Raw genomic sequence first — 27668 nt, forward strand, 5'->3', positions numbered from 1 at the left:
GTCGGGGGTTCCATCCATTATTTATTGTGTGCTATACAGAATTGTACCCGGGAGATTTAATTCGTAATTCAATACACAATCATGAGTATTGAATTACGAATTAAATCTCCTGCTCTGGTACATCTGTGTTGCCGTCAATAGAGGGCCAAATACAGTAAACGCTTCTCGGATTGGTGTATAGAAGAAAGTGCTATATTATGTACATGAAAATAGTAAAAATACAATACTATTAAAATGTACACAATAGCTGAAGTTTGGGTATTTGTGTGTGTGTGTACCGGCGGTCATGAAAATAAACTAATGTCAGTAGGGGGAACATAAATATGGCGGCCATGCAGTATCCATATTTTATGGACCCACTCTTCTGATGAAAATAACCACCGTGAGTGACGCTAGATAATTATTGTATGTTGTGCATTTAATAAAACTTAATTTAACTGCAATAAATACAACGTGCATTGTAATAAGCGTATAAGGTCACCCGAATAAAAACCGTGTCTTAAAGCTGGTCAGAAATTAAAAATCTAATGCGAAATGAGTTTTTTATTAATTTTTTATGTGCCAATACAGGTTTTGGGACAAGCATTTGTGCAAAAAGTATCCAATGTATGTTGACCCCCCAAACATGTCCATGCCATGTATTGTGTATACTGTCAGAGACTGTCATACGTGCTTTTATCATTTTTAGTGTCCAATATTAGCAACAACAAAAAATCGGAAACTTCAAATCAAATGGCAAATTTGAGTTTTATTTTAGTAGGGATGTCACAGTGGTTGCACAATTATTCTGCCACACTGTGCATGCAAGCATAAAAGTAAATTGAAAAGCGCGCGCATCAAAGTTGTTCAATTTTGGCAAACATCATCCAGGTCCTCATAAGTGCTATTTATCCAAATTGTTTGAATATTTAATATATGGTTTGTGAAATCTTTCTGTGACTACGTAGCATCGGGTCTTTTAAAAATAACCTTTGCATCGTTTAAGAGTTACTACCTGTTTTTATGGAGTGTTGAAGATCCCTCATAAATCAATAAATATAGGCCTTTTGAAATAATAAGACCTACCACCATTTAGCTGAAATACTAATCTTTCTTAGCATGTACATTATTTCCGTCGACAACGAATGGCACACTTGAGGAAAACGAGTTGAAACATAACATTACGAAAGTGATTTTAAAGGGAGTAATATTCCAAACCACAATAGCTCTAAGCCATTGTGTGTGTCCAAGGCCACACCATTTTTGTATACGCGATGTAGTGGAATGGCGGTTCCTTTTACCATTATTTTGTCCTCCCATGTTAATCCAGATAACAAAATGTCAATTTAAAGTCTTTTTGCAAATGAATTTTTATTTTTACTTTTCGGATTTGGCTTTGAGCAATGGTGACACATACCATGTTTACAGAAAGAAATGAAAATTCTATTCCAGACACCGTCAAAATGTCAAACTTTGAATTGTTTGTATTATATTTAAGTAATTAACTGCAGTTTCTTTATTCAACAGGTTCATACTTGACAAATTTATGATGAATGAAAAGACTTTCATTCAATATTGAAAAAAAAAACCCAAAATTACTCATGCCTAATTTACATAATAATATCATGAATACATAATTAGCTGTAAGTTGCCAATTTGCATAATTAATTACTTTTTGTGTATTTTTGTTATCAATTGAAAGAACTTTGTATACATATGTGTGCAAAAACTCCACACCCTGATATCATATACGGTTTCCTATTGGCATCAATTTTGCATATTAATTAGCTGAACTCGGTAATTTTTTCAGCTTTAATTTGTTATAATTATTCAACGATAGATTTTTCTTTTTTTTTCTTTGACGAAGTCAGAAAAGATAGGCATTTAACCTGTGATACTTAAATTAACGCTGCTTTTTCAAGCAAGCGTAGAAATAAACCTTCAAAATCTGGAAATGTGCCAATTTTGTCATTATAGCCATTTGTGGCAGGTTTTAATTCCATTTACGAGCATCTTATAATTGACACTACATCACAATGCATTGACCGATTTCAATTCCGTTTTTTTGATTTTTGATGCTTTAATAAAGTTCATTCATGTAGAAACATTAAATAACGTGTTTCGGCTACGCTTATTTTTGAGTTGATATGCCTAATTTTAGGCTTTTTGTCTTGATTTTCAACGAGGATAAACGCGCACGTTTTTACTTAAGTTCGCGGCAGCTTTGAGACACATGTTGCTTTAAGGTGGCTTAACAATATACGGTATACATACAGGATTATTTAAATCATCAATTATTTATACCCATAATACAGTTTGTTCAAGACTCTCTAGACATACAAAGATAAAAATAGGTTTCTTAGTGGATTGAACCTGAGCTTATTCTACAATTATTTACATAGGTGCCATTACTTACCGGTTTTACAACCCGATTTCCATTACTAAGATTTATATAGGCAATATGAACGCCAGATTCAGATATTTTAATTGTCTACAACGTTAAACTAATAAATCTGATTACATATTGTTTGTTATTAATTCATATTCTATTCCATAACTCCTTAAAATACAAGCGTTCGAAATATTTACAATATAACCCATAGTGCTGCATTCCGAAAGCTCTCAGGTGAGCAAATTCCGCTTTGAGAAATAGACATTTTTAATAGTTTTCTTCATCGTTTCCCATGTAGTGTTTATAGTACCACCATACATTTGTCATTAATTAACATATGTTCAATTAAACCATCACCTGCATTGTATTTCACCGAATGCTATTATCCCCCATTTTATTAGTATAAAACTTAAATACTTATTTAACTGCTAAGAAATATTTTCTTTCCAGAGCTGCCATAGTCGTAGTTGTCTTCGTAGATATAGTCCGAGTCTTCTTGCCGTGCTTTCCTGATGTGAGCGTTCAGCTCATCTACCATCCCATTCAGTTTAAGCCGTAGATCATCACAAGCTTTGTCAACCGGGTCAACATCTAAAACAATTAAATTAAATTAGTTTTAATATGTGGATGCGCTTTTAGAAAATTGAGACATTTTCCATTATATATTTTCCTTGTTATGAAATAAACCAAACAAATCCCATCAAAGATTTCAAAGTCCACTTTGTGTAATACACTTTGATCGTCGACCCAAATGTGATCAAGGTTCTTGTATTCCCAGCAAACACAAAAATGTTCTTAAAATGTTGATTCAAAACGTTTTAACAACATTTAAATGTCGGGTTATATAAAGAGTATGAATACGTTTTAAGAATGTTATTGTAAAATATTTTCGGCAATATTTTTGCAAAATATTTTGTCAACAGTTAAATAACATCTGTTAGAATAGAAGAGTTTTTAACATCCAACACTCCTCAAATTTGATCGCTTACTAAACTGGATCTAAGTCCAGTCCAGTGTCATAAATTATTATCAGAGCCAGTTGGTACTATGAAAGCGCTCCCGGTAAGCGATCAAATGTTAGTAATGTTGAAGTTAAGAAATCTTCAAATCTAGTATTTATCACTACGTATGAATATCCAATTTTATATCTGTTAGAATGTTTTGCATCTTGTTTTCAAAAATGTTTTATGAATGTTATTTAAAACGTTTTATACCCTTAATATAACCCGGCCGACATTATTTTAAACCATTTCTGTAAAACGTTGTGTGTTTGCTGGGTTGCTAGCATGAGCGCATACGATGGTCCTACAATTAGCTTAAAGGGGCATTTCGTGATCCACAGCCTCATCCCCCACTTTTCCCAAAAAAGTTGAGATTTTTACACCACTGGATACCTCTGGCTACATAATGTTTATGTACCAAATATTTCTTGCAGATCAATTCGTTTAGCAAAAATATCGCCAAATTTGAATTTCGTTCGTTCTGGTGCACCAGAACGAAATTACAACACATTGTCTATGGAGCAGTGTAATACACATAATCATGCATAACTCGCAAACGCAAAATCGGAATCAACTGAAATTTTGGAAATAAGCTTTTTCGTGGATATCTACTGAAAAATGTCATAAAAATCATAAAAAGAGGATGCTAGGATCACGAAATCCTCCTTTAAGTCATTTAGGAGTATATTTGAGCGCTGTATTACGTTGAATAATCAACCCGAGGTTGGTTGAAATCACTTCCCTGTTCAAACCAAATGTGTGAATGGGAAATTTCATATATTTGGATCCATCGTAAATATCACCGTAAAGCCCGATTCCTCCGGTAAAATTATTCAATCTATCACCCACACGATTCATTTTTGAAAATCGCGCACTGTGATTTGTTAAAACACATTCCGCGAGACCCCTTTATTCTGCAATAATTATGCTAACTAGCGGGATACCCGCGCTTCGCGCGGGTCCCCGCTAGATGAGTAAATGGGAGCGTTCACTATAAGAGGAAGAATTACTGAACAGGTAGAATCATTGAAAAAGGTACATTTTATTTATCTAAATCTGTCTCTTCTTACATTTTCTTTTTTAGTTTCTTCTGCTTAGCTTGTGATTTTCCGTTTCCATGTTATTTATTTATTTATTTATTTATTTATTTATTTATTTATTTATTTATTTATTTATTTATTTATTTATTTAATTAATTCTGTTTCTTTCCTTCTTTGTTTCGTCCCCGTTTCATTTAGTTACTTTAACCCGTTGGCCTATTACTCGTACCTTTTTTGTCCTCATTTTAATTTAATTTTTCTTTATAGTACCGCTTCATGTTGTTTATACAACACACATCTTTATCCCGTATCGTAGCGTGTCCATGTCTGCGGACGTGTTCACCATGTAAGTTTATACCCGTTACCATAATCCCGTGACCCGTCCATGTACCTTTTTTGTCCTTTATTTTTCCTTCTTCCCGTATTATCATGTCCACTGGTCTCTGGCTCGCAAGTCGCGTGGCTCTGCGCCGTTTACGCGCGCATTGGCGTAGTGCCGTTTTAACCCATATTTTCACTGTTTTTCTTGCAGCCAATTCTTGATTACGTCTCGGTATAATCCTCGATCTCCCGTATGAATTTGGCGACATTTGGATCGAAACTGACGGAGCCTTTATACACATACATAGATACATATATAGATAGATACATACATACAACATTCCCTATTTATAGTAAGATGGGTCAATTGCCGTACAACATTATACGCATAGCATTACGCTTGGTTACGCCTTGGTTACGCGTACAATATCTCCGCCGTCAATTACCATACCCGTACACGCTCCACCTTAAAGTAAACAACTTAAAATATTTGGGCAAAAAAGTGATATTTTCTCTTTAACCCGGACTAATTTGCGGTATAATGAATAGAAATAACGGTATAGCATTATCCTTTACACCCAAATAATGTGTCTACGGGAGTAGAAATGTTTAAATAATGGATTTGGCCGCGTCACATTTTTTTGTGTTTACTGCCTCGACACATTATTTAGGTGTAAAGGATGCTGCATTACCCTATTTTTATTAAATATTAAAGTTGCTGTCAATTCTCTTCAGAAGGGGGGTGGGTATGAATATAGGGGTCATTTATGTTTTGATACAAAAATAAGGAGTAAATATAAAATTACCAAGGGCTCATGACTAATTGACTATTAACATTTTACAGTTACAAGTTTAAAAACTCGCGCTGCTCGCGCATTTTGTGAAGGCTAAGCGTTCCTTATTTCTAGAAATAAGAGAACAATATCTTTGCGGAGGGGCGGGGAGTAACAGTTTCAATCCGAGTTGGTGTTGGGGGGGGGGGGAGTTATAAAAATGTCAACCCACGATAGGGGGTTTTATAAAAAAAATGACTCCGGTCACTGACGTATTCATGTCACCCCTTTAAAGAAAAAGTTGATGTGTCAAAAGTTGCTTTTTAAATGCTGGATCGCCACGTTCGGTGAGAAAAGTATTTGAAGTTGAAGTATTTGAAGCTGCATATATGTATACTAAACTTACATTCAATGTAGAGGAACTTCTTTTCTTTAGTTTTGACACGAGGCTCAGAAAAGCCTGTCCATCGTTTGAATCGTTCCATCATGAAGTCGACGATCTCCATTTCACCATCGATAGCATTAGTTTCGTGACGAACTTTGCTAAATGATTGGTTGATGATTGATAAGAACATGTTGAGAAGTACGAACACAATAAGCACGACGTAGGCGAAGAAAAACATAGGCCCAAGTATCCGATTAGTTTCCTTCATTTCGGAGAAGTTGAACTTTCCTGAAAGAAAAGTCAGAAGACGAGACTTACAAAGTTGTTAGACTTAAGGTATTAGACCTAGGATTGACTTATTTTGGTAACTAAACATCACATCATTATTATGTTTAATATACATATATGATGATCATATGGAGAAATACATTTGTGCATAGTTTTATGAATATTAATTAGCTAATTAATGAGCTGGAAAACCGAGAAACGCCAAGAAATGTGGAGTGAGAACTAAACATCGTATGAAGCTCATTAAGGTATCAAATTAAAGCTCTCCAGGAGCTCTGTGCATTGAGCCTATTTGTAGACACTTAGGGGGGGGGGGGTAAGGTTATCAACTGTGTCCAAGAATTATGCCATGTGAACATTTTCGTCATGGGCAACTTTCGTATGGTAGACATTTCACATTGCAGTTAACATTGCCAAAAGTAGGCTCAATGCACAGATCAGGGATTAAAGCATATTCATCCCAAATTTCAGGCCAGGAGGGGGTGTAGTTTTTCTTCCAAATTTTTTTTGTAATTCCAAAATTGGTGAAAATATGAAATACGAGAAAATTTACTTTAAATTTCACATAATCAATAATAAATATTAATTAGCTAATTAACATAATTTTGATGACTAGAATGATTATTTTTACTGTTGTAACAGTTTGATATTCAATGCAACAATATGTTTGATTTAACTGGTGCATGTTGGATCTGTAATTAATTTGTATTTAATGATTTCAATGAAATATCGCTGCTTGAAAACAATAAGATACATAACAAATAAAATGCACGTATTAATATGGCATAACGCTCATTGTGTATTATTTTCGCATTTTCTGTTGACAGTTTTTCATTTGTAAAATTTGAACGGAATGTTCAAATTTGATCAAATAAAAGTAAAAGAAAGCTGAAGGTTTGGGGAATTTCATACGAAAACCTCAGAAAATGACATATGACGTTATTTGTAGCGGTCGACACTGCTACGTAGTTCAATATTCATTTACATCCAAACAAAGCCCTCAACAGAGTGAGTGTGTTTTTAAAAGGTATTGCCTAAAGTTAATTATTTTGAAATCCATGCTCCGATGTGCATGCTGTATATGGCTTTATCTACACCAGGCACAAAAAGAAACTCGACAGTTATATTCATCCTTGCTGTTCTATAACTTTATAATTTTGGATTATTCTGAAATAGACATTTTGTTAATTGGACTTTGCTTTCTCATTTGACACCCTGTTCGTGAAGAACGAACAAGAATTGATCAAGATATGCGCCTCCAAAGCCTCAAACCCCAAAATCAAAAGTCGCATTTTCAACGATTTTCAATGGGAACACACCGTTGTATTGGGCTATTCACACGCACCACCTAAAGAAGACCAATCAATAAAGCACACAGTGTAACAGTACAATTGAACCAACATCGTTAAAATTGCAACTTTTCATTTTGGGGTTTGAGAGTTTGAGGCGCATATCTTGATCACTTCTTGCTCAATGTTCACGAACAGGGTGTCAAATGAGAAAGAAACGTCCATTTAACAAAACGTATATTTCAGAATAATCCAAAATTATCAAGTTATTGAACAGCAAGGATGAATATAACTGACGAGTTTCTTTTTGTGCCTGGTGTATATCATCCACTACTGTAGTGAGTATTTCAAGTGGAACTTGGAAGTTACTTAATTGTCTATTTTATTTGAAACCCATATTCAAGTTGTGGAAGACTTTAGATGAAGAAAAATGTTCTAATTTCGGTGGACCTTTGTAGGCGATCACACAGCAGCAGCAACAACAACAACAACAACAACAACTATATCAATCAAAATTCCTTCTGCGAATCTTTTCACTGTCATGTGATTTTCATTTGCTAAGACGTTACACATTGTTATACTGTACATGCTGTATGGATATTATATAGAATAATGTTTGTCTAATGGCTAATGCTAGAGATATTGTGTTTCATTTTTATTGTCCATGTTTTTTAAATAATCATATAAGTAAGCTGTTGAAAAAACAGCATACGTTTGTTTCAAATATTTGCACAATATCCCAAGTCAAAGCAAAACATGACATTGGGTCCCAGTGAAAATCAAAGATATCATACTCAAAGATTACCCACTCAAATTTACACCACGTAACGCTGTGGTAAATTCACCATCATGGTTTGACACTCATGGAAGCCATTTAAACCCTAGAACTTCTGAGCCATGTTTTGTAACAAGGACTACAAGGCAACATACCCTCTAGTTTTCAATTATAAACGTCATATACTGTTATATTTGGTACTAATGTATAGCTATGGGTCTCATCTATTCAGTGGTACCAAAATAAGTACAAACATTAGTAGTGTTAGAGGTACCCGTTCATGCTCTTTTTTCGTCAGGTGCCAGTGGTGCTTATGATGTCACTTCACTCATGGTTATTTTTAGCATTTAGGAATTTCCCAATCTGTCTCAAAATGGACTATTTATTGCGTCGTGATTATTTTTTAGTATAGTAAAAGGTATGGTTATAGTATCATGAAACTACGCCTAATTTGCATAATAATGGTGTTGGAATGTCCCTTCTCATGTAAGGTAAATAGGTGAGGGTGTGTGAAACCATGGATAGGAGACTAATATGGACCCAACTTCCCTCAAGACTCGAGACAAGGAAACTACTATACGACTCGCAAGTTTATTTTTCGATTATTCTTCATTCAGTATTACCAAGCAACTTCTTTATACGTAAAACACTTTGTTTACATACATATATTACATAAGATTTAATGCAAGGATAACACAAAGTCTCTATGTCTTTGAACTATTCTTCGCTGTCTTCGCTAGTGTCTTCCATGTTTTCTTCCTCATCATTATCATCGTATTAACAAAAATATCAAAAAAGCGATGGCTAAATATCGAGCCAAATTCGATGGTCTGTTCCAGTACATTCCAACACCATTATTATGCGTAGTGCTGTGATACTATAACCATACCTTTTAATAATACTAATATAACCATTTCGCAATAAATAGTCAGATTGGAAAATTCCTTAATGCGAAAAATAACCACCAGTGAGGTGACGTCATAAGCACCACTGGCACCTCACGAAAAAAGAGAATGAACAGGGACCTCTAACACTACTAACATTACCCAAATAATGTCCCTATCCAGAAAAAACGCAACGTTTTACAGAAAAGGTGTAAATGTCGAGTTATATAAAGGATATAACATTCATAAAACATTGTTGGGTTTGCTGGGTATGACGTTATAATCTGGCTATGTACAAAAGTATAGGCAAACTTGATTTTTTTTGACTAAAAATTCTACGAAGATGCAATTTCACCGAATTTTCTCCTCAATATAAAATTACTATATCATACTAACCAAGTAAAAAGTCAATATCTCTTGGTATAATTTTACAATAGAGTAATGCGTATCATGGATTTTACTGTAGAAACCTATGGTGGGCTTCATCAACCCACCTGGTCATTTTGATGGTCGGTCTTACCCCCGGGTAAGGTGCTGGGGTAAAAATGTTATCACTAAAATGAGCGCATAGAATGGATCTACGATTAGCTTAAGTCGTTTGGGCGTAAATACGCGGATACAAAACCAAGGATGATGGTGGTGGTGGTAGGGGGGGGGCGGTTACAACCCTCTTATAGTTCTAGGGTTATAATGTACCTTCGCCATTTATCGGCAAGAGCCCGAAATTTGCACGCGTCTTTCAGAAATGTTTGCGCATGCTTGTCACATTGCGCAAAACGCCGCAAATAATCACGCACTTTGAATCGAAGTTTCCTGGGCTCATAACAAAATAAGTGGCGACGCATGTCCTTGTGTCATACTGGAATATGTCTATTGTGATGTGCCCTGAGTAATTTAATTTAATTATTTAAACTTTGTTTACAAGCTGAAAGTATTTCATGAGATGGGAAACCCCTCATGATGCAGTCATGTCTACAGTAGAATTCATTTCGACCTTTGCAGGACTTAACCCCATTAAAAGCTATTAAACCAAGATAACACTCATTGAAACAGCTCAACTGATTAAATCGGATCTTCTCTGGTTGTGCATAAGTGACTGTTTTAACCATGACGCAATAAATGCGATATCGCAATAAAGCTGGTATTCATAGCTTCAGTTTTTCAATGGGTAACAAGCACGATTATAAAGGAAACGCCATTTTTTTTGGGAGAAAGCAAGGAGATATATTTTTGGAGAAAGCAGCGCAAGAAGATAAGTGATTGGAGAAAGCAGATCATTTTCGTGTGAGGATTATTTATAAACGCAAGTGTACAATGGACTTCGCTGATTTTCGCAGGACAAGTGAATAAGGATATATTACATCAGTCGTCCAGAACATTGCAAGAACTCTAGGATCACCAACAAGAAAACCGCTGGTTAAGTACTGATAGAATAAAACTGTGATTGTGTGATTTTTGTTATATATACCAATCATACTTTGTTTTCAATTAAAGACTTAGATTTTATTAGCTTAATCAAACAGTGTATTTGTGTTGTGCATTCGTGTGAGTTCGGGTAAAAAGTGATTTTGGCCTTGAGTCAAGTACGACTCGTAACAATATATATAGTGATATATGTTGTGATCTTAGGCAGGAAACACAAATACTTTTTGCGTTCTATTGTTGTTGGCAAGATACATTAAGATACGATTATCTGGGAAATTTAAGAAGTTTATCCGGTCCTTATGTTGCTCGCTTATAGTGGTTTATATTATTTAATCAAAATATATGATAAGCCTATAACGCAAACTTACCAAGAACAGTTGAAAACAAAGTCTCAACCGTACGGACCACCGTACTGAAATCCTTCATATCTTTGTTGTAGATTGCATATCCCGCACACGCAAATGCCATGAAGACGATGGTAAATACTATCCCGTAATAACTTGCATATCTTTAGAACAGTTACGAAGTGTCATTGAGAAAATGAGGATACGGCGATTGAAGCGAAGTATGCGCATGAATTTTATTGTGGCAATGAATAGAACGAAGCCTACCATGAATCCGTAGAGCTGCAATATGTAAACCGTCCAAGAAAATAAAAATATTTTTAAACACGTGATAAAACAGCATAGGCCACCAGAAGCTATAAGCACTATTATTTTTTTACTTCTTTAATTGTGATTTCTTTAAGTGGTGGGGTATGAACGTTTGGACAGTATTTAATGTGGGACAAAGAGCACATCAGACATATCAATTGCATTCTGAATACGAAGAATGTTTTCGTGATATCAATTTATAAACGCAAGTGTAGATTTTTGAAATTAATGATAATACATCATTTTATGGCAAATGATTAAAATACAACTTGATATTTTGATATTTAACAGTACTCGAAGTAAACTTTATAAATCAATGTAGGTGGGTGCATTCTGACGATCAATTAAAATTTTGACCTTTCGTATTGAAGATATATAGAATTTTTTCCCAAAAGGACCAAAAAAATTAGGTCTTTTTGTTGGGAAAAAAAGATATCTTCTTATATGAAATTTCAACATTTCCGGTCAATTGATCGTCGGCTTTTCCTCCCAGCTACATACACTTTATAGGATTTAATCAGAATAGAATATATCATTAGATTTATAAAATTTACTTCGAGGACTGTTATATATGAGAAATGTGAAAATATCAAATTTTTTATAATATGTCATAAAAAAATTGTATTATATCGTGAATTTCAAAAATGAAATGAATTTTATTTGATATTAGAAAGAAGCATACTTGAATTCAGAATGCAATTGAAATGTCCAAGAAAATAAATATATGAGTACTTTTTAAACACGTGATAAAACAGCTCCAAAAGCTGTAATTGTGATCCCTTTAAGATTTTTGTTTTGTTTGATATACTTTGAAACATTATTTTCGATATGTTTAATATCAACATTTACCTGATCCCACTGAGCGAAAAAGTGAAAATCAATCATCATAGGTTGGTGTTCTTTATAGTCCTCCATCAGGCTACGACCAACAATATATCTATAGGCATAAAAGCCCATACCAGATATCGAGAGTGCAATGGTCACCAATTCGGCAATATTCCATGGGTTTTTGAAATATTCTTTCTTCTCTTTGATTATGTTACGAATCTCGTGTTGTAGAAAGTAGATGATGAAGAGACCGAATATAAGTTGACCAGCCAGAATGAAGATAGCAAAACTGCCGTCATAGCGATCTAATCTCGTAGTCCAGAAGAATGTGAATGGTGATGCGCCTTTGAGCAAAAAAAAAACAAAAACCCAACCCAAACATTAAAACATATACAAAAAAAAAACAGATCCTTGAATGGAATGTCAAGATTAAGAACATTTTGGAAAGAGTATTTTTGTTATGTTGTACCAAAAAACGTTGCCAAAAACTCACTAATTTTTTGTGTGATATCTCCATAATTGTTGTTTTTCACCTGGTCAACTTTCTATTAATGACAGTGCACTTCCAGCATTTTCAGGCCAATGTTTTGTCGTTCAATTGGATGTATATACATGGCCATGGTGATGTCACATGACCTCATACATTTTTACTAAATGTTTATATATGGCGAGTTTATTTTGGACAAAAGGAAGCGAAATTATGTAAGCTTTCGGATGATGCATATAAGTAGCCACATGTGTGAGCTTGTCATGATTTCTCGATCAAGTGGACTTTGGACTTCCCATGAAAACACGCACGCGCGCTAGCTAAAGTTCGTAAATATTCTGAAGCAAGTGCACATTTTCAAGAAGTGCCTAAGTTGAATGTTACGATGGGAGCATTATTGATAAAAGTTCACAATACTTCACAAAACCAAATTGATTAACTGTGCAGTTTTATTGTGTAATACATTATATATTAATCCTAAATATGCTAAATAAAACCATTATTACCTCCTATGGATTGCATTTCCACGATTAGTGCTGAGGCAGAATGCATATTCAGATTGGCATTGTACATGACAAACTCCAAGAATACAGCTCTAGTGTATTGATCAATCCATAATGAATCACGAAGGTATGAAACTACGGCTTTAGCCTCACCGAGTGATGAACCAAGTTCGATGGCATATCCACTTCCCGGGTAGACCACGTAGCGACCCCATAGAGCAGAGGAATTTAGATCTGAAGCTTTTCTGTATTGCCATGCACGGTTGAAGCCCTCTTCGTAATTTATGGGATCTGCATTTTTTTTAAATCAGCATTAATCAGAATGTAATGTTCTTCAATTGTTTTCAAATGTTATTCAAGGTAAACTGCTGAATGCCTAAAGATATAACGCAAGTCAGTAAATATGTGCTTTTGTAGGAATGTATAAATTAATTCTAAGATTTTTGCTTCACAAATCGAGTAACTCTGAGTACGACATCACATGTAAACTTATTCCTGACATTTTACGGAAATAACGATGTTTTTGTTTTCAGCAGTAGATCGTATTCGTGATCGACAGAAACCAGACCAGCGACAAGATTGTTTACAAGATTCCTTGTAAAGGATACGACAAGTCTTATGTAGTGAGACTTGAAAGACAATTCGCGACAAGACTCAAAGGAGATAAAAAAGAGTATGAAACAATAACGTATAGAAAGTTAACGAAAGCAAACAGAAAAGAACGAACTTCAAACAACACAAATCAACCATTACCGACCATGTCGCTCAAATAAAGCATAGAATAGAATGGGACGAGTTAAAAATGCTCCATAAGGATTCAAATTCATTCTGCAGAGGAATAAGGAAACCAATCAACAATCGCAAAACGGGGGCCAAAGCAATCAACTGTGATGAAGCTTTTGTTTCTCTTGATCACGTATGCTATCCACTGCTGAAAACAAAAACATCATCACTTCCGGGAAATGACAACAAGAAGTTTCGCGGGAAAAGTAGTGGACCAAGTCACTTGTGATCAAGTTATCAGCCCTGATGGCCAAAGCCGAAGTTGAGAGTACTCAGACCTTAATGGATTTGTCAAGCAAAAATGCTTGAATTATATAACATTGGTCACATAATAGTCAAAAGTTATTATTTATCAATCATACGTCGACCAGAGCCTCCCTCATTTGAAAATATCAGAGGTCACATTTATTAAAGTCATGGGTTATTCGCTGCTTATTTGTTAACATAAAAATAGAAAGAGGCATACCTGTTGAGCAAGTATGACAATTCTTTTTTCAATTTTTTCAACCCCGAGTTCCGGATCATGATTTTTTAATAGGTAGAAGCTTGGCATACAAACTCTATGGTGTCTTACTCAAAAATATGTGATAACGTACACATTAATTAGGAACTTCCTAGGTAAGCAGAGGTCTGATAAACATGATGATGAAAATAAAAATGATGTAGAAATTGAAGATGAGGATGGTAATGTGATGATGATGGTAATGATTAAACAACAGTTTTTCATTAGAGTCATTTTGTACTTTAAACATTTATACCAGTTCCTTACTTGATTCGTTATAGGGTATCCAGAACTCATCAAAGTTCCCCTCTTGCTCATCGAATACGTTAAAATAGTCTCTGCATTCAGGCATAAGCTCTTTCACTTGCTCATGAAGTTTGCAACTTTCTGTTGTTAAAAAGACAAATAAGACAATTGGAGCAAATGGTTTGCCATATACGTGGTTATCATAGACAATGCAAATTATGTACCAAATGATACGGTATTGTAACGATTCAGAAAGTCCGAAGACCGAAATCACCCCTGCCATGCTAATAAAGGTACATAATTACATATGAATCACAAGCATACAAAATCACGAAATTTAGGAAAACATATTCTACTTATCCGGCAATCATGTTATTGTTGCTGATTGTTTCAATTATAGCGATTTTTAAGTCCCAGGTGACTCTCTAAATTATTCACCACACTTATGTCCCGTGAAATTCAGTGCTTTGTGCAGGTTAGCTTGCTGTCGACGGTGACTCCCAGGATCTCCAGATCTTCCTGTCCAGCCAGTTTGGTGTACCATTGGTGGTACCAAAGAGAAGATCTAGCTTGAATTACTCTTTCTTGATATTGTCATTGCATTACATTTCGATGGCACGAAGGTCACCTTCCATTTGTCTGCCAAGATCCTCATTTTCTCCAAGTCTCTGTTCAAGCTAGCAGTAATGGCTTCAGAGATATCTCTAGATGACACCTCTCAAAACAAGGTGGAATCATCCGCGTAGAGGTAGAATTGATTTTCAAACTTATCACCCAGGTCATCAATGAAGACAGAGAACAAAAGTGGGCCCAGTATTTACCTCTGGTGAACTCATGCATTGTTGATGGAAATACTTGATGACTGGCCAGATAAGACAACTTTGAAGGAACAACATATCAACTCTGGTGGACTTACCAGACAGGGTGTTAACCGTTTCTTGCTACTTAGGATGCCATTTGAGAGTTCTTTCCTCAACTTGTTATAGCTCCTTCTGAATACCTTCTCTGCATGATTATACTCCTATCTAGCTTTTGTAAACGTATCCTTGTTTTCCTTGGCGTTATCCTTGTTTTCCTGAATAAGCGGCGCTTCTTGGTTGCTGCTCCGTTGCAGTGGTCATCAAACCACACCTTGTTACAAGTCTTCTTGAAAACAAGCTTTTATGGTATGAAAATCTCCATTGCATCACTAATAATAGTGGTGATCTGCAAGCTTCTTCTGGGTCATCAGATTGGAGTGCAAGAGATCAGTCTGCATATGCAAGAAAAGCTCTCATTCCCAAGTAGTCGGCCTTATCGTGCTCCCACATTTTGCGATTGTAGAGTTTCTCTGTACAGTTTAAAATGAACTGGACTGTGGTTTGAACTACCTATTCTTGCATTTAATGTGCATGTGGCATCTAGATCAGTGACGACCAAGTCAAGAATCTGGTCTTCCTGGGTAGGTTCTTTAACAAATTGTGATAGTCCAAGAGCATTACACATCTCAAATGTGCGGCGTCAGCAGTATATGGCTGCCAAGCCATTCTTTGTGGTGGACATTGAATTCGCCAAGAACTACTGATTGTGTATTGAATTCAGGAAGTTTTGACAAGGTGGTGGAGTTCAGATAGTCAACGATATCACTGTTAGCACTCGGTCGTCTTTAGATAGCAGCAAAGAAAATTTTCTGTGACTTCAATGAGAACAACATCAGCTACATGTCATCTGGATAAGGAGCACTGTCATGAACATGATGCAGTCATGTCTACAGTAGAATTCATCTCGACCTTTGCAGGACTTAACCCCATTAAAAGCTATTAAACCAAGATAACACTCATTGAAACAGCTCAACTGATTAAATCGGATCTTCTCTGGTTGTGCACAAGTGACTGTTTTCATGTGCGATATCGCAATAAAGCTGGTATTCATAGCTTCAGTTGGCTGATTATAAAGGAAACGAAAGGAAACAATGTTATGTGTGGCTTTGTTCACGAAATCAGACAATGTCGTGCTTTTTGTAAACCAGCATTCTTGAAAATGAGCAACATAATGATTTTTGACTTAACACGGTTTAGAAATAATTTCTTCATATTTTTGGTGTTATCTGTCGTTTACATGTCCTTCCTAAAACACAAAAGTACGACCCTCTCCAAACACCTAAATTAGCTAAAAATTTAGGACATGTTACAAAACTTTATTTTCTAGAACCTATTTAGAATAATTTAAATGTAGCTTTTACCGGTTCTTTTGTGGCATCCTTCAGAAGTGAGCGGTCCGATACCAATATTTTCGGTCAACTCTCCATTCAAATAACACGGGGAGTTGGCTAGCTATGCCTTGCCCTCACTCATATTTTACAAAAGTACGACCATTTCTGAACATCTAACCTAGCTGTAATTTTAGGTCCTATTTTGGAGAATAAATAAAATATTGGCTGGTTATTTTTCACACAGTGATGTTAACTAGGCAAGTGTCCATTCTCCCAACATGCATCATTTGTAGGGGTCACGCGTCAATGGTGAGAGCACTGTGTATTGTGTATAGGAAAACGGACAGTAACTGCAGTATGAATATGGCGATACCTTCCACGCAATAAATGACGATACTTTTGTTGGATGTTCGTCTTTTTGTAGGACAGCTGAGGGAGTATCTTGGTATAGTTATGCACTCAGCACATTCATTCATCGTTTCCACGATGACAATAATGGGTGGCTTTAGTTCATTACACAGATTGGACAGCTCACCTATGTTCGAACGTAGTCCTCTTATGTTCACTTCTAGGAAATGCATGTCCGTTTCACGCAGTCGTTGGGTAGGCATGGTTCGTTTCCCAAACCTAAGCGGTGCGGTGGCGTGTGCACTATACATGACCTAAACTGAAAGCATCCTGAGATTCAGAACAGTTCGGGCATCCAGATGGCAGACGATACTTCTTGGTCAAGGATGGGGTGGTCAGTGCTTTACCTCTTACATTGACATGTTTACCAGAGTTCAGCTTGATATACACCAACACATTCATCTTTTAGGGAAATCCATTAGCGTAATCCTAAATCTTCAGTCTCTCAGCGACTGAATTGTAGTAATTTTTATTACACCGATATTAATCCATCTGGTTTCTAGCACTCTGCTTTGAGAGCTGTAAACTGCATCATTATTGTCTCTGGTTTTTAATAAAACTAATCTGGTTTTACACTCTCGCAAATGCAACATCTCTAATTAGAACATTATAAAACTAACTTATTCTAATATTAGAGAGATTGCGAAGAGACGTTCACTGCAAACGCTATACGGGATACGGATTACGGCATTATGCGCTAGAACGTGATAATGCCGTTCACATCCAACACAGCCAGTTTGTGTCGGTCCTAACGCTCGTCGTTCGTAGCATGTTTGTGATAGCCGCGTAGAGTCTGAATCAAGACTACACCTGGCACAAAAAGAAACTCGTCAGTTATATTCATCCTTGCTGTTCAATAACTTGATAGTTTTGGATTATTCTGAAATATACATTTTGTTAATTGGACTTTGCTTTCTCATTTGACACCCTGTTCGTGAAAAACGAACAAGAATTGATCAAGATATGCGCTTCCAAAGCCTCAAACCCCAAAATCAAAAGTTGCATTTTCAACGATTTTCAATGGGAACGCATCGTTGTATTGCACACAAGCACCACGGGCCAATCAATAAAGCACACAGTGTAACGGGTGCAATTGAATCGTTAAAATTGCAACTTTTCATTTTGGGGTTTGAGAGTTTGAGGCGCATATCTTGGTCAATTCTTGCTCAATGTTCACGAACAGGGTGTCAAATGAGAAAGAAAAGTCCAATTAACAAAATATTTATTTCAGAATAATCCAAAATTATCAAGTTATTGAACAGCAAGGATGAATATAACTGACGAGTTTCTTTTTGTGCCTGGTGTACATGTAAAAGCTCATGGTGGCGCTATGCTGAGACAAATATATCTAAAGATATACGCCGTAGAAGTGACGTAGTTAATCGGATTAACTACCATAGCAATAGATGAATACAATTTTGACTATACCGCCCTGCACTACAGCGTTCACGCGGTACCGATGCATTGAACCATAGATGTCAAAGAAAGGCTGATCACTCAAACCTGTAAGATAAGTATCTTTGAAAAGAGCGGTATTGTATGCAATCTATGTTTGCTGATATACACAGTTGATTAGTGCAATCTGCTTGTAGTGCATTGCGGTCTATTCAAAAATTGTATTCATCTATTGCTATGGTAGTTAATCCGATTATGACGTCACTTCTACGGCGTATAGGGAGCACACATTGATTCACCTTGGGTGCATCGAACCAGAGAAGATTATCTTCTCTCATCAAACCCACTTTCCTCGGTAGGCCCTATTGATATGCAAATACGACTGGCTGTATCTATAATCAGTCCCAGAACAACGCCAAATATGGATTAAATTATACGACCTTCCTTCGACCTGGATATTGGATGTATACAACTAGCATGTTAACGATACCGATCTAATGGACCAGGGCAAACTGAGCTCAAATTTGTCACAATCAACAAAAAATATTGTACACTGTAGCAATAATTTTTAAAAATGGCTATCAAAATATTTGGCAACGTCTGATATAATTGATTGCCAATAAACAGCCGAGATAACGGAAATTACTATCCGTAGAGTATAAATACCGTACACCACTATAAACACGCTTCGTGTTTATAGTGAGCCAGATTATCCGGTATAGTTGCCAGATTATCTTTAGCTTGGATTTGGACCACTATAAACTTTAGAATATCGAACTGATATCCTTCGAAATCGTTTTGAAATAAAACTAAACCAGAAATTTATCACCGTTATTGTAAAGATATATAACTGACTCAAATTTGTACCACATCACCTACAAATGTACGGTACTGTAGCAATGACCTTAAAAAGTAGGATTTTTCGACGGCACCAGCTGGCATATTTGTGTCTCCACATATTGCGGAGATTATACGATTCAACCACCTCGGTTCAGAATAGCTATTGATCGCCACTATAAACAGCCGAGATAACGGATATGTAATACTCCTGATCCATATTATAAGGATACCGTATAAATACTACATCACTATACACGATAAAATTGCTCTGAGCATTCAGTCCAGATTAGCGATATTTGAGTTTTGAGAGCTATTGGAAAATGAGTATAGGCCTATATTCACACGTGTATGATATTTGTCTAAATAACCTAAACAGAGTTTGGTGTTGATTGCCTAGGAAGTCGTTATGGTGTATATATATAAAAAGAAGCAAACTCCATTATCATATAAATAGTAGCCTGTTTACTTTTTAAAGCAAAATGAAAATAGATAATCTAATGTGCCTAGTTCCATTACTACCCAGCAAAAACAAGTATGTTACAGAACACGTTAAATGTCGGGTTGAAGGGTATGTGGGGGTCAAGGGTATAAAAAGGTTTTAACATTCAAAAAACATTTTGTTCAAAACTTGTTGGAAAACATTCTAACACAATAGACTTAAGTACACAAAATGTTTGCCGAACGATATTTTACTATAATATTTTGAATTTTGGTTTAAAATGTTGTTGTATTATTTTTTCAGTATAACACGTTTAAAAAAAAGAGTTGATTTTTATATAAACCGATATTATGTTATCAAACTGTTTAAACTAAAACCAAAAACATAATGCATTACCATGTTTTAAAAACAATTTGGTGTTTGCTGAATAGTATCCTTAGGCAAAACACTTTGACAGTTGACAAATAGCAATGGCGAAAAATGACGTTGCACGAATTGCTGTCACCCGTCCCAAACAGACCATTCTGCCGCACTATGTCGTAAGACGTCACGATCTTGCCTAAAATGCCTCTTCGCAACCTGATTTTTGGACGGCATTTTCCACACACAAATTAATAGGCAATCGTCCCGTTCGAATTCGCGCCCCCAAAAATCTAAATTTAGTCACTTCTTCTTGTCTATAATTATTCAAATTGTAACCCCCAAAATGGATTATATTACATGTCGGACTCTACTTGTTCTATTTGGTTACTTTGATTTGCTTCATAACACGACAAACATAACAATTTTCTGCATTTTATAACGCGTTTTTTTTGTTGTCATTTTGGAACGTCATTTTTTGCTACCAACCACAACGTAATCGTCTTACGGTAATTCCACGATTGACCAATTCACAATAGATTTCACCCTCTAGAGGGCATAATAACCGATTTTCGACTAATGTAGCTTGCCGTTTGCGTTCCCGTATCACGTTTCACGTAAATTTCGCAATCTGTCTATTACTGGGGCAATCCCGTGAGCGGGTCCTCTTTACAGCAGGTGATGGGGAAATTGTAAACCACATATTTATATCTGGAGATTGCCCAAAACCCAAACACACTTGCCTGATTATTGTATTGTGAACATGGGGCTTTTTCGTTTGCCTGATTGGAAATTTACCAGAGGACATCGCAGTATTGAGACAGATGGCCCTGTTGCAAATATTACCTTTCTGTCTAAAGTAGCGGAAAAGGCAGTGACATGTCAGGTTACCGACTATGTGGACAGCAAATGCCTTGGTGAACAACATCAATCTGCCTATAGGCGAAACCATAGTACGGAGACTGCATTGTTAAAAGTTAAGAACGATATCATGCAGTCTCTTGACAAAGGTAATTTTTTGAAAGGCTGGGATGCTTTACTTGTCATTGGTGCTCCCAAAATATAGAACGAGCTCCCTACTGAGATCAGAGAGGCGGAGTCGGTGTCTGGGGTCAAGCGCATGCTCAAAACTCATCTTTATCCAGATTAGTATTGCTGCTTGTTTTTGTATTTTTGCTTCAATTGTTGGAATTCCTTTGTATATTTGCTTGAATTGTTTTTGTATATGTTTCTTGTAAGGCGCTCTGTGCTTTGCAGAGCGCCATATAAATATTTAATAATAATAATAATAATAATAATAATAATAATAATAATAATAATAATAATAATAATATTAATGTCACCAACAAAATAAAGGAAAGATGAAGAAATTCAAAATTTATGGAGAGGTTGCGATTTGCCTTCACAGTCAAACCAGGATCTGTGATCAAACAGAACAACCGAAGGATGGGTTCCGAGAATTAGTTCGCTTAATCAATTAAATGCAAAATTAAATGTAGATAGGTAAGCAGGTGAGAAAATACGAATACAGTTACGCATGTAATAACGTATAAAGTAGAATGGTGGAATACCAGCGAGAGGAACAATTTGTCAATACCTGGTTCAATGCGGACTTGTCGTAACCGGGCCTGGCCAAGCAAATACATTTGTAAATCTGCTACTATATTTCCTTCTTCAGCTAAGATGTCAGTTTCGCCGTTATATAAAGTATGGTCATATAAGGTCGGCAAAAATGTGTTTTCCGTGTAGTTCCAAAATTGATCTTTAGTAAGAATCTGAAACGGATTATCCACGAGTTTGTTAAAAGATACACAACTTATATATTAAGATATGGACGGCATTAACACTGAAACCTAAACCTTATTGTTGTATTTTTCAAAATGTTTTAATAGTGATCTTTTCCCACCTTTGAAAATTGCATTTTCCCGTGATAAGACGATGATACGAACATATCTTGCAGTGATTTGTTGATATAGTAAGCATTTTCGTCTCTTTCACCCAAGGTGATTAACATGGTCACGTTCAGGAAAACAATGTAGAATACGATTTCTTTCAAAATTTTCGTCATTTGCATTTCTTTAAATCTGTTAAATAGACAAAAAACGAAAACAATTTTGTTACTTTTGTCAATCATATATTATTGGGCAATGTTTTTCCCGTTGGAATTTTTTTTACCTAACTTATTATGAGTTGTTCATAGTTAAACCAACGTTATGTGAAAATACCTAGCAATCTTTATGATATTTGACCTAACAACAGAACCAACACCTGTCAAATAGCTCGTGATTTGATGGAGACCAATTCTTGCAGATAAAGAATATAAATAAACCCATCTTGAATCTTATCTTGAAATCAAGCAAACGACAATGCAATGGGGTGGCACGGCGGTAATGTCTTTTCCTTTTACTATGGTGCAAGAAGAGACAGATACTAGTATCACATTGCCTGCTCTCTCCATTATTGCATTTGAATTGAAGACAGAAGCAAAGACCTTGCAGCCATTTCCGATCAGGTTAACGACTGGCTGTCTGTCCCTGGGCATAATTAGAGAATAAGTGTCTGATATTGAACGCGTCACCCAGGTTAAATAAGGTATATAACCAAATCTTTATTATTAATAGTGTAATAGCTTTTGTTTCACCTTGTTACTCTTGCTACTTCTATAGCATCTTCATCAGGCTTTTCAATTGCATCTTCTTCTTCATCCTTTATCACCCCTTCTATCTCCAAGTCTACCATTTTCTTGGGATCGTTGAGTTCCTCATTTGTGAGTGGTTTGTGCAGCCATTCTTCATCGTTCTGCAGATGAGGTACCGGAGGCTCATCTGTGTCCTCTTTCTCAGGGCTTTTAAAAATTAGAGACACGAAAACCGCGATCACCAGCACCTGGAAACGATTCAGAATAATACAAAAGTTGTTCATATTAATAATAAACATTATATTCAGCAATAGCGTGTGATCTACAGTTTCATTTTTATGAGACTTTTATACTGCTAGACCCACTTTGTCAACGAGGCGCATGTATTTTGATTGAGAGCACTCAGTTAGCAGCAAACACTGCAAATGCAAAGCTGACTTGAACTTAATTCAAACTTGATTTTTGACTTCTCTCACATTTATAAGTACTTCATACCCCTCAAATATCAAACTTCAAGTTTTCTATGTCCCAGGCAACTTACTGAATATTGCACGATGAGCTCCATTTCAAACGGCACGCGTTTTGTTTCGAATTTTGAAAAACCTGCCCACCAACCTCTATACATTTCTTCATCATGTTATTTCAACTTATATACGATAAACATCTCAAACAAAATGCCAAGCAGGTTAAAGAAAATGTTAACTCTTCCAACTCTACACTACGTATAGTATTTTTCTTTATTCGAAACACACTGCGTCGTGGTACCCTGTTAGTTTAGCCTTGGTATAGAAAACCGTAAGTTGGTTTTCGTGGGCTATGAAGGATGTAAGAAATATGAGATACCTTATTTGAACATAACAAAGGATGCCAAAGAAGGTAAAAATCAAACATTGATGTAGTCAGTGATAGATCGGTAGACTTTATTGCGCACTGTGTACTCTCATTCGGAATGCAGGCGCCTCTTGGACAACAATTGAAAGTGGGTGTAGCAGTAAAAACACTCATAAACATAAAACGGTTGAACTGATTCACTTTATTTGATCACACCGGGTGACTTTTGAGTATAGCAGTTATAAAAAGTTTCAACAACTGAAATTTTAAACATGGTTTTGACATAAATATTCATTTTCCTCATTGCACGTTTTTGACTCACCATGTAGGTGTGCTAAGAACACTTACTTTTAGTGGTTGCGTTAAGAGAATATCCTGGATAAGGGATATCATCATGGACGTCAACCATTCAGTAGCCTTCTGTTTCCCAAATGTACCTGCTACCTCAATTACCATCCACGAGGACACCAAAATAGACAACGTTGCCAAGATCCATCCTACTATGAGGAATCCCCATGGTAATTCAAATTTCCTTTTCTTCTTTTTCTTCTTCTTGAATCCAAGAACTGGTGCCATGTCAACGGTTGCTGTACTATTGTTTCGATTTTCACGTGGCAAGGATTGGGTAGAGTTGGTGCGGCTGCTATTGTCGACTTCTAAAGATACTGACGGTATAGGGCCTTGTTTCATTTCTTCTTCTTCTAGTAGATCTAACTGACGCTGAAGTTCGTCTTCTTCATCAACTTTTGGTGTTTGAGTCATTTTCCGAGCTGTAACATGCAAGTGGTCGAATTTATAATTAATTACAATATTTTTAACCAGCTCATTTCTTCGTTTACAATTGTGTCATATTTATTGTATTAATGTTCAATGTTTTTTTCTCAAATTTTACAGTTAACGGAATAAAAGAAAGGGGTTCTTTGAAAATAAGAGAATTTACCACTTCCTGGACTACAACTTAAGCATAGTTTTACTCAATTCCCCGGGTTCAATTCCCGATGAGGTAATTGTTATTACACCAGTGACGTAAGCCATAACTTTTTCATGGGTGAGGGCAACTTTCAAGGGTGCTCAATTTGACGAAAGTGGTCAACATGAAACTCTTAAATAATCAGGGCGGTCAGAATGGGGAGTGGGGGGGGGGGGGTAGCTTCCCCATTCCCTCCTCCCGTTGCTACGCCACTGGTTATCAAACTCTCGGATAATGTATACCTTCGTAAGCATCTCCATCTTGGTGCCTTTTCTTTTTAGAACAACAGCCGCAAGCACTTGGTGGTGCTGGTCTTGTGATACGGAATATCTGGACTATAATAAGGTTGATGGGGACTACCATTAGACTGGCAATAACTCCTATAACCACCTCGCTCATCGTGAAGCCTATAGGACCAATTTTAAAAACTTTCTGCTGTGCTGAGGGGTCGACGAAATCCACCTGCAAGAACAAAGTTGAGTGTTATTGATGCATCTTTATTTTTTTGTTGTTCAAATGAGGTAATAAAATTAATTATTTCATTTCATTATTACTTTAAAAAAAAAAATTATATTGAAATTACTTACATTGTAGAAAAATATATTTGACATCATTGCTGTAAATAATAAGGAAAGGCAACAGGTAGCTCTTTGGACGCGAGTGAAGCGGCTCTTTGCTGGACGTGCAAACACAGAAAACCACAGGTGCGCATCGCTCAAATTACGACGCGTTTTACTATAGAACAGGTGTCCGAATGCCGTCAGTTCACTTTTACCAGCGACTGGGATGACTCTCTCAATCTAAACGAAAATGAAAGGGTGTGGAACTAAGGGGTTATCAAAGATAACAAAGATATCACACGCATTCATGTTCAATGTTCATACTTGTCCTTGAAATCAACTGATCTGGAAATTTGGTAGAACATCTCTGTCATGCCAGACCTGATAATTATCAGGAGATCTGAGGCTTGGCTCGGTTTATTATAGTGCATGATGAATTGTAGTATTTTGGTTATAAGGTGGTCTTGATTTGATACCAGCGAGGGTGTAAAGATTTTATATAAATTGCCTAAAAGTAAAGAATAAGTCATTAAAAGGGATTCTTGAAATGCAAAATTTGACAATAACGAGGAAAACAGCAGTATTGACAAAGATGAAGCCCCATTCAAACGCATGCAGCTATTTTCTCTACGAATTAGATTCACGTAAAAATGTCTTATTTTGTCTTTCGGCTTAACCACTACCAGGATATGTTAGCATAATCCAGGACGCTAACAATGGTGCCAAAAGATTTTTGATTTTCTTTACGATTCTCCGGATCAGCAAAATCACTGAATTGTTTCAGTGCTTTCTTTATCAAACGAGAATGGTTACAAGTTGTTTGTTGTTTTTGTTTCATTTCTAAACAAGAAAATTGAAAATAATTTTCATTGTTGATGAATAATCAAACGATATTTAACTAGAGCAGTGGTGATTAGGTCTTTTCTGTACTCTCTGTCTATTTAAAGACTTCGGTTTGAGTCTGTATAATCAGATGGTCTACAAAGACACACCAAAAACCTCTGCAAACACAAAGCCCCAGTAAACACACAACGTTTTCGACATCATTCACAAAAGGTTATAAAAGGTTGTCAGAAAACGTATAAATGTTGGGTTATATAAAGGGTATATTAAGAGTATAAAACGTTTTCATAACCTTAAACAACATTTTTGATAATCTACTGCTCAGAAAACAAAAATGTTTTACAGAAAACGTTTAAATGTCGGGTTATATAAAGGGTATAAAAACGTTTTAATAACATTCTAAAAACATTGTTGAAAACTTGATACAAAACATTCTAAACAAAATGTTATTTTGGGGTTGAAAAAATATTTTGCGAAAAATGTTTGCCCAAAATATTTTCAATAACGTTTTAAAAACGTTTTCATGACCTTTATATAACCCGACATTTAAATGTTATTAAAAGGTTTTGAAAAAACATTTTGAGAACATTTCTGTGTTTGCTGGGTTCAAATATTTTAACATAATGTTATTTAAGTATTGACACAATATTAGGCAAAATGTTTAAATGTTATTAAAACGTTTTTACCTAAACCAAAAGCCAAAATATAACTTATTTAAAATGTTTTAAAAACGTTTTTGCCCTTTGCTGGGGCGTTCTCAACATGTATTAAAAAGGTTAGAAAAGGTTTCCAAAAAAGTTTATAAATGTCAGGTTTTATAAAGGGTATGTCAAGGTTATAAAACGTTTTTACAACATTCCAAAACATGTTTTGAAAACTTATTGCAATATTCTAGCATCATGTTTGCAAAACCTATTGACCAATTTACCAATAACATTTTGACAACATGTTAACAACGTGCTTTCATACAAAACGTTTTCATGACCTTTATCAAACCTGACATTTAATGTTTAAAAACGTTTTTACCAAAATCAAAGCCCAAAATATTCAGGAGGGGGTTCTACCTTGTTCTTGTTGAAGGTATACGGGCTGTGCCACGGTCTTGGGGTACCTTTTCAGCAATTTTGGTATATCGATGGGTGTGTTTTCAATGGAGACCAATGCGCCTAATTGTGCGCATTTGGGCACAAGGGCCACTAAAAGCGCCCAATTTGAGCATATTTGAGTGCTTTTTAGGTGTTTTTTCTTTCCTGAAAAATTGGTATACTGATGGGTGGCAAAAACAGCAAAAAGTAGGTATACAGATAGTCATGCCCTGGGCAAAACGTTTTTAAACGCTCGGTGTTTGCCGGGAACACACAGAAACCAAGCATTTGAATATAATATGAAACAAGATTTATCATACCGATCCATCATCTTCTTCTACCGCCAACCATTTATCCAGCATAAAGTAATACACTCTATCATGGGTCAAATCCTTAATCATCAAACGATTGAGAAACCACGATGGGCTTTTTTCCTCCATTATCGTGAAAGATTCTGGAATGAATCAGACTGCCTAAGTGAACAGGACTGGTTAACAGGAACGTATCGACACCACCTCGTGTGAACACGTCACGTTTTGTGTCTCGTAATTTTC

General features: G+C 35.9%; 1 protein-coding gene across 1 annotated transcript; it reads right to left on the reverse strand.

The window, feature by feature from the left end:
• Positions 1-182: 182 nt before the first annotated feature.
• On the reverse strand, positions 183-27668 carry LOC140156330 (polycystin-1-like protein 2). The gene is given in 14 exon segments (XM_072179307.1): positions 183-2962; positions 5913-6179; positions 10921-11053; positions 11056-11178; positions 12055-12377; positions 13027-13314; positions 14576-14695; positions 21785-21962; positions 22094-22271; positions 22829-23073; positions 24005-24426; positions 24869-25088; positions 25214-25426; positions 27435-27668. Coding segments are annotated over 14 exon segments (3000 nt in total). The 5' UTR covers positions 27555-27668; the 3' UTR covers positions 183-2792.

The sequence above is a fragment of the Amphiura filiformis genome, chromosome 1 (assembly GCF_039555335.1).
Source record: "Amphiura filiformis chromosome 1, Afil_fr2py, whole genome shotgun sequence".
NCBI classification, from domain to species: domain Eukaryota; kingdom Metazoa; phylum Echinodermata; class Ophiuroidea; order Amphilepidida; family Amphiuridae; genus Amphiura; species Amphiura filiformis.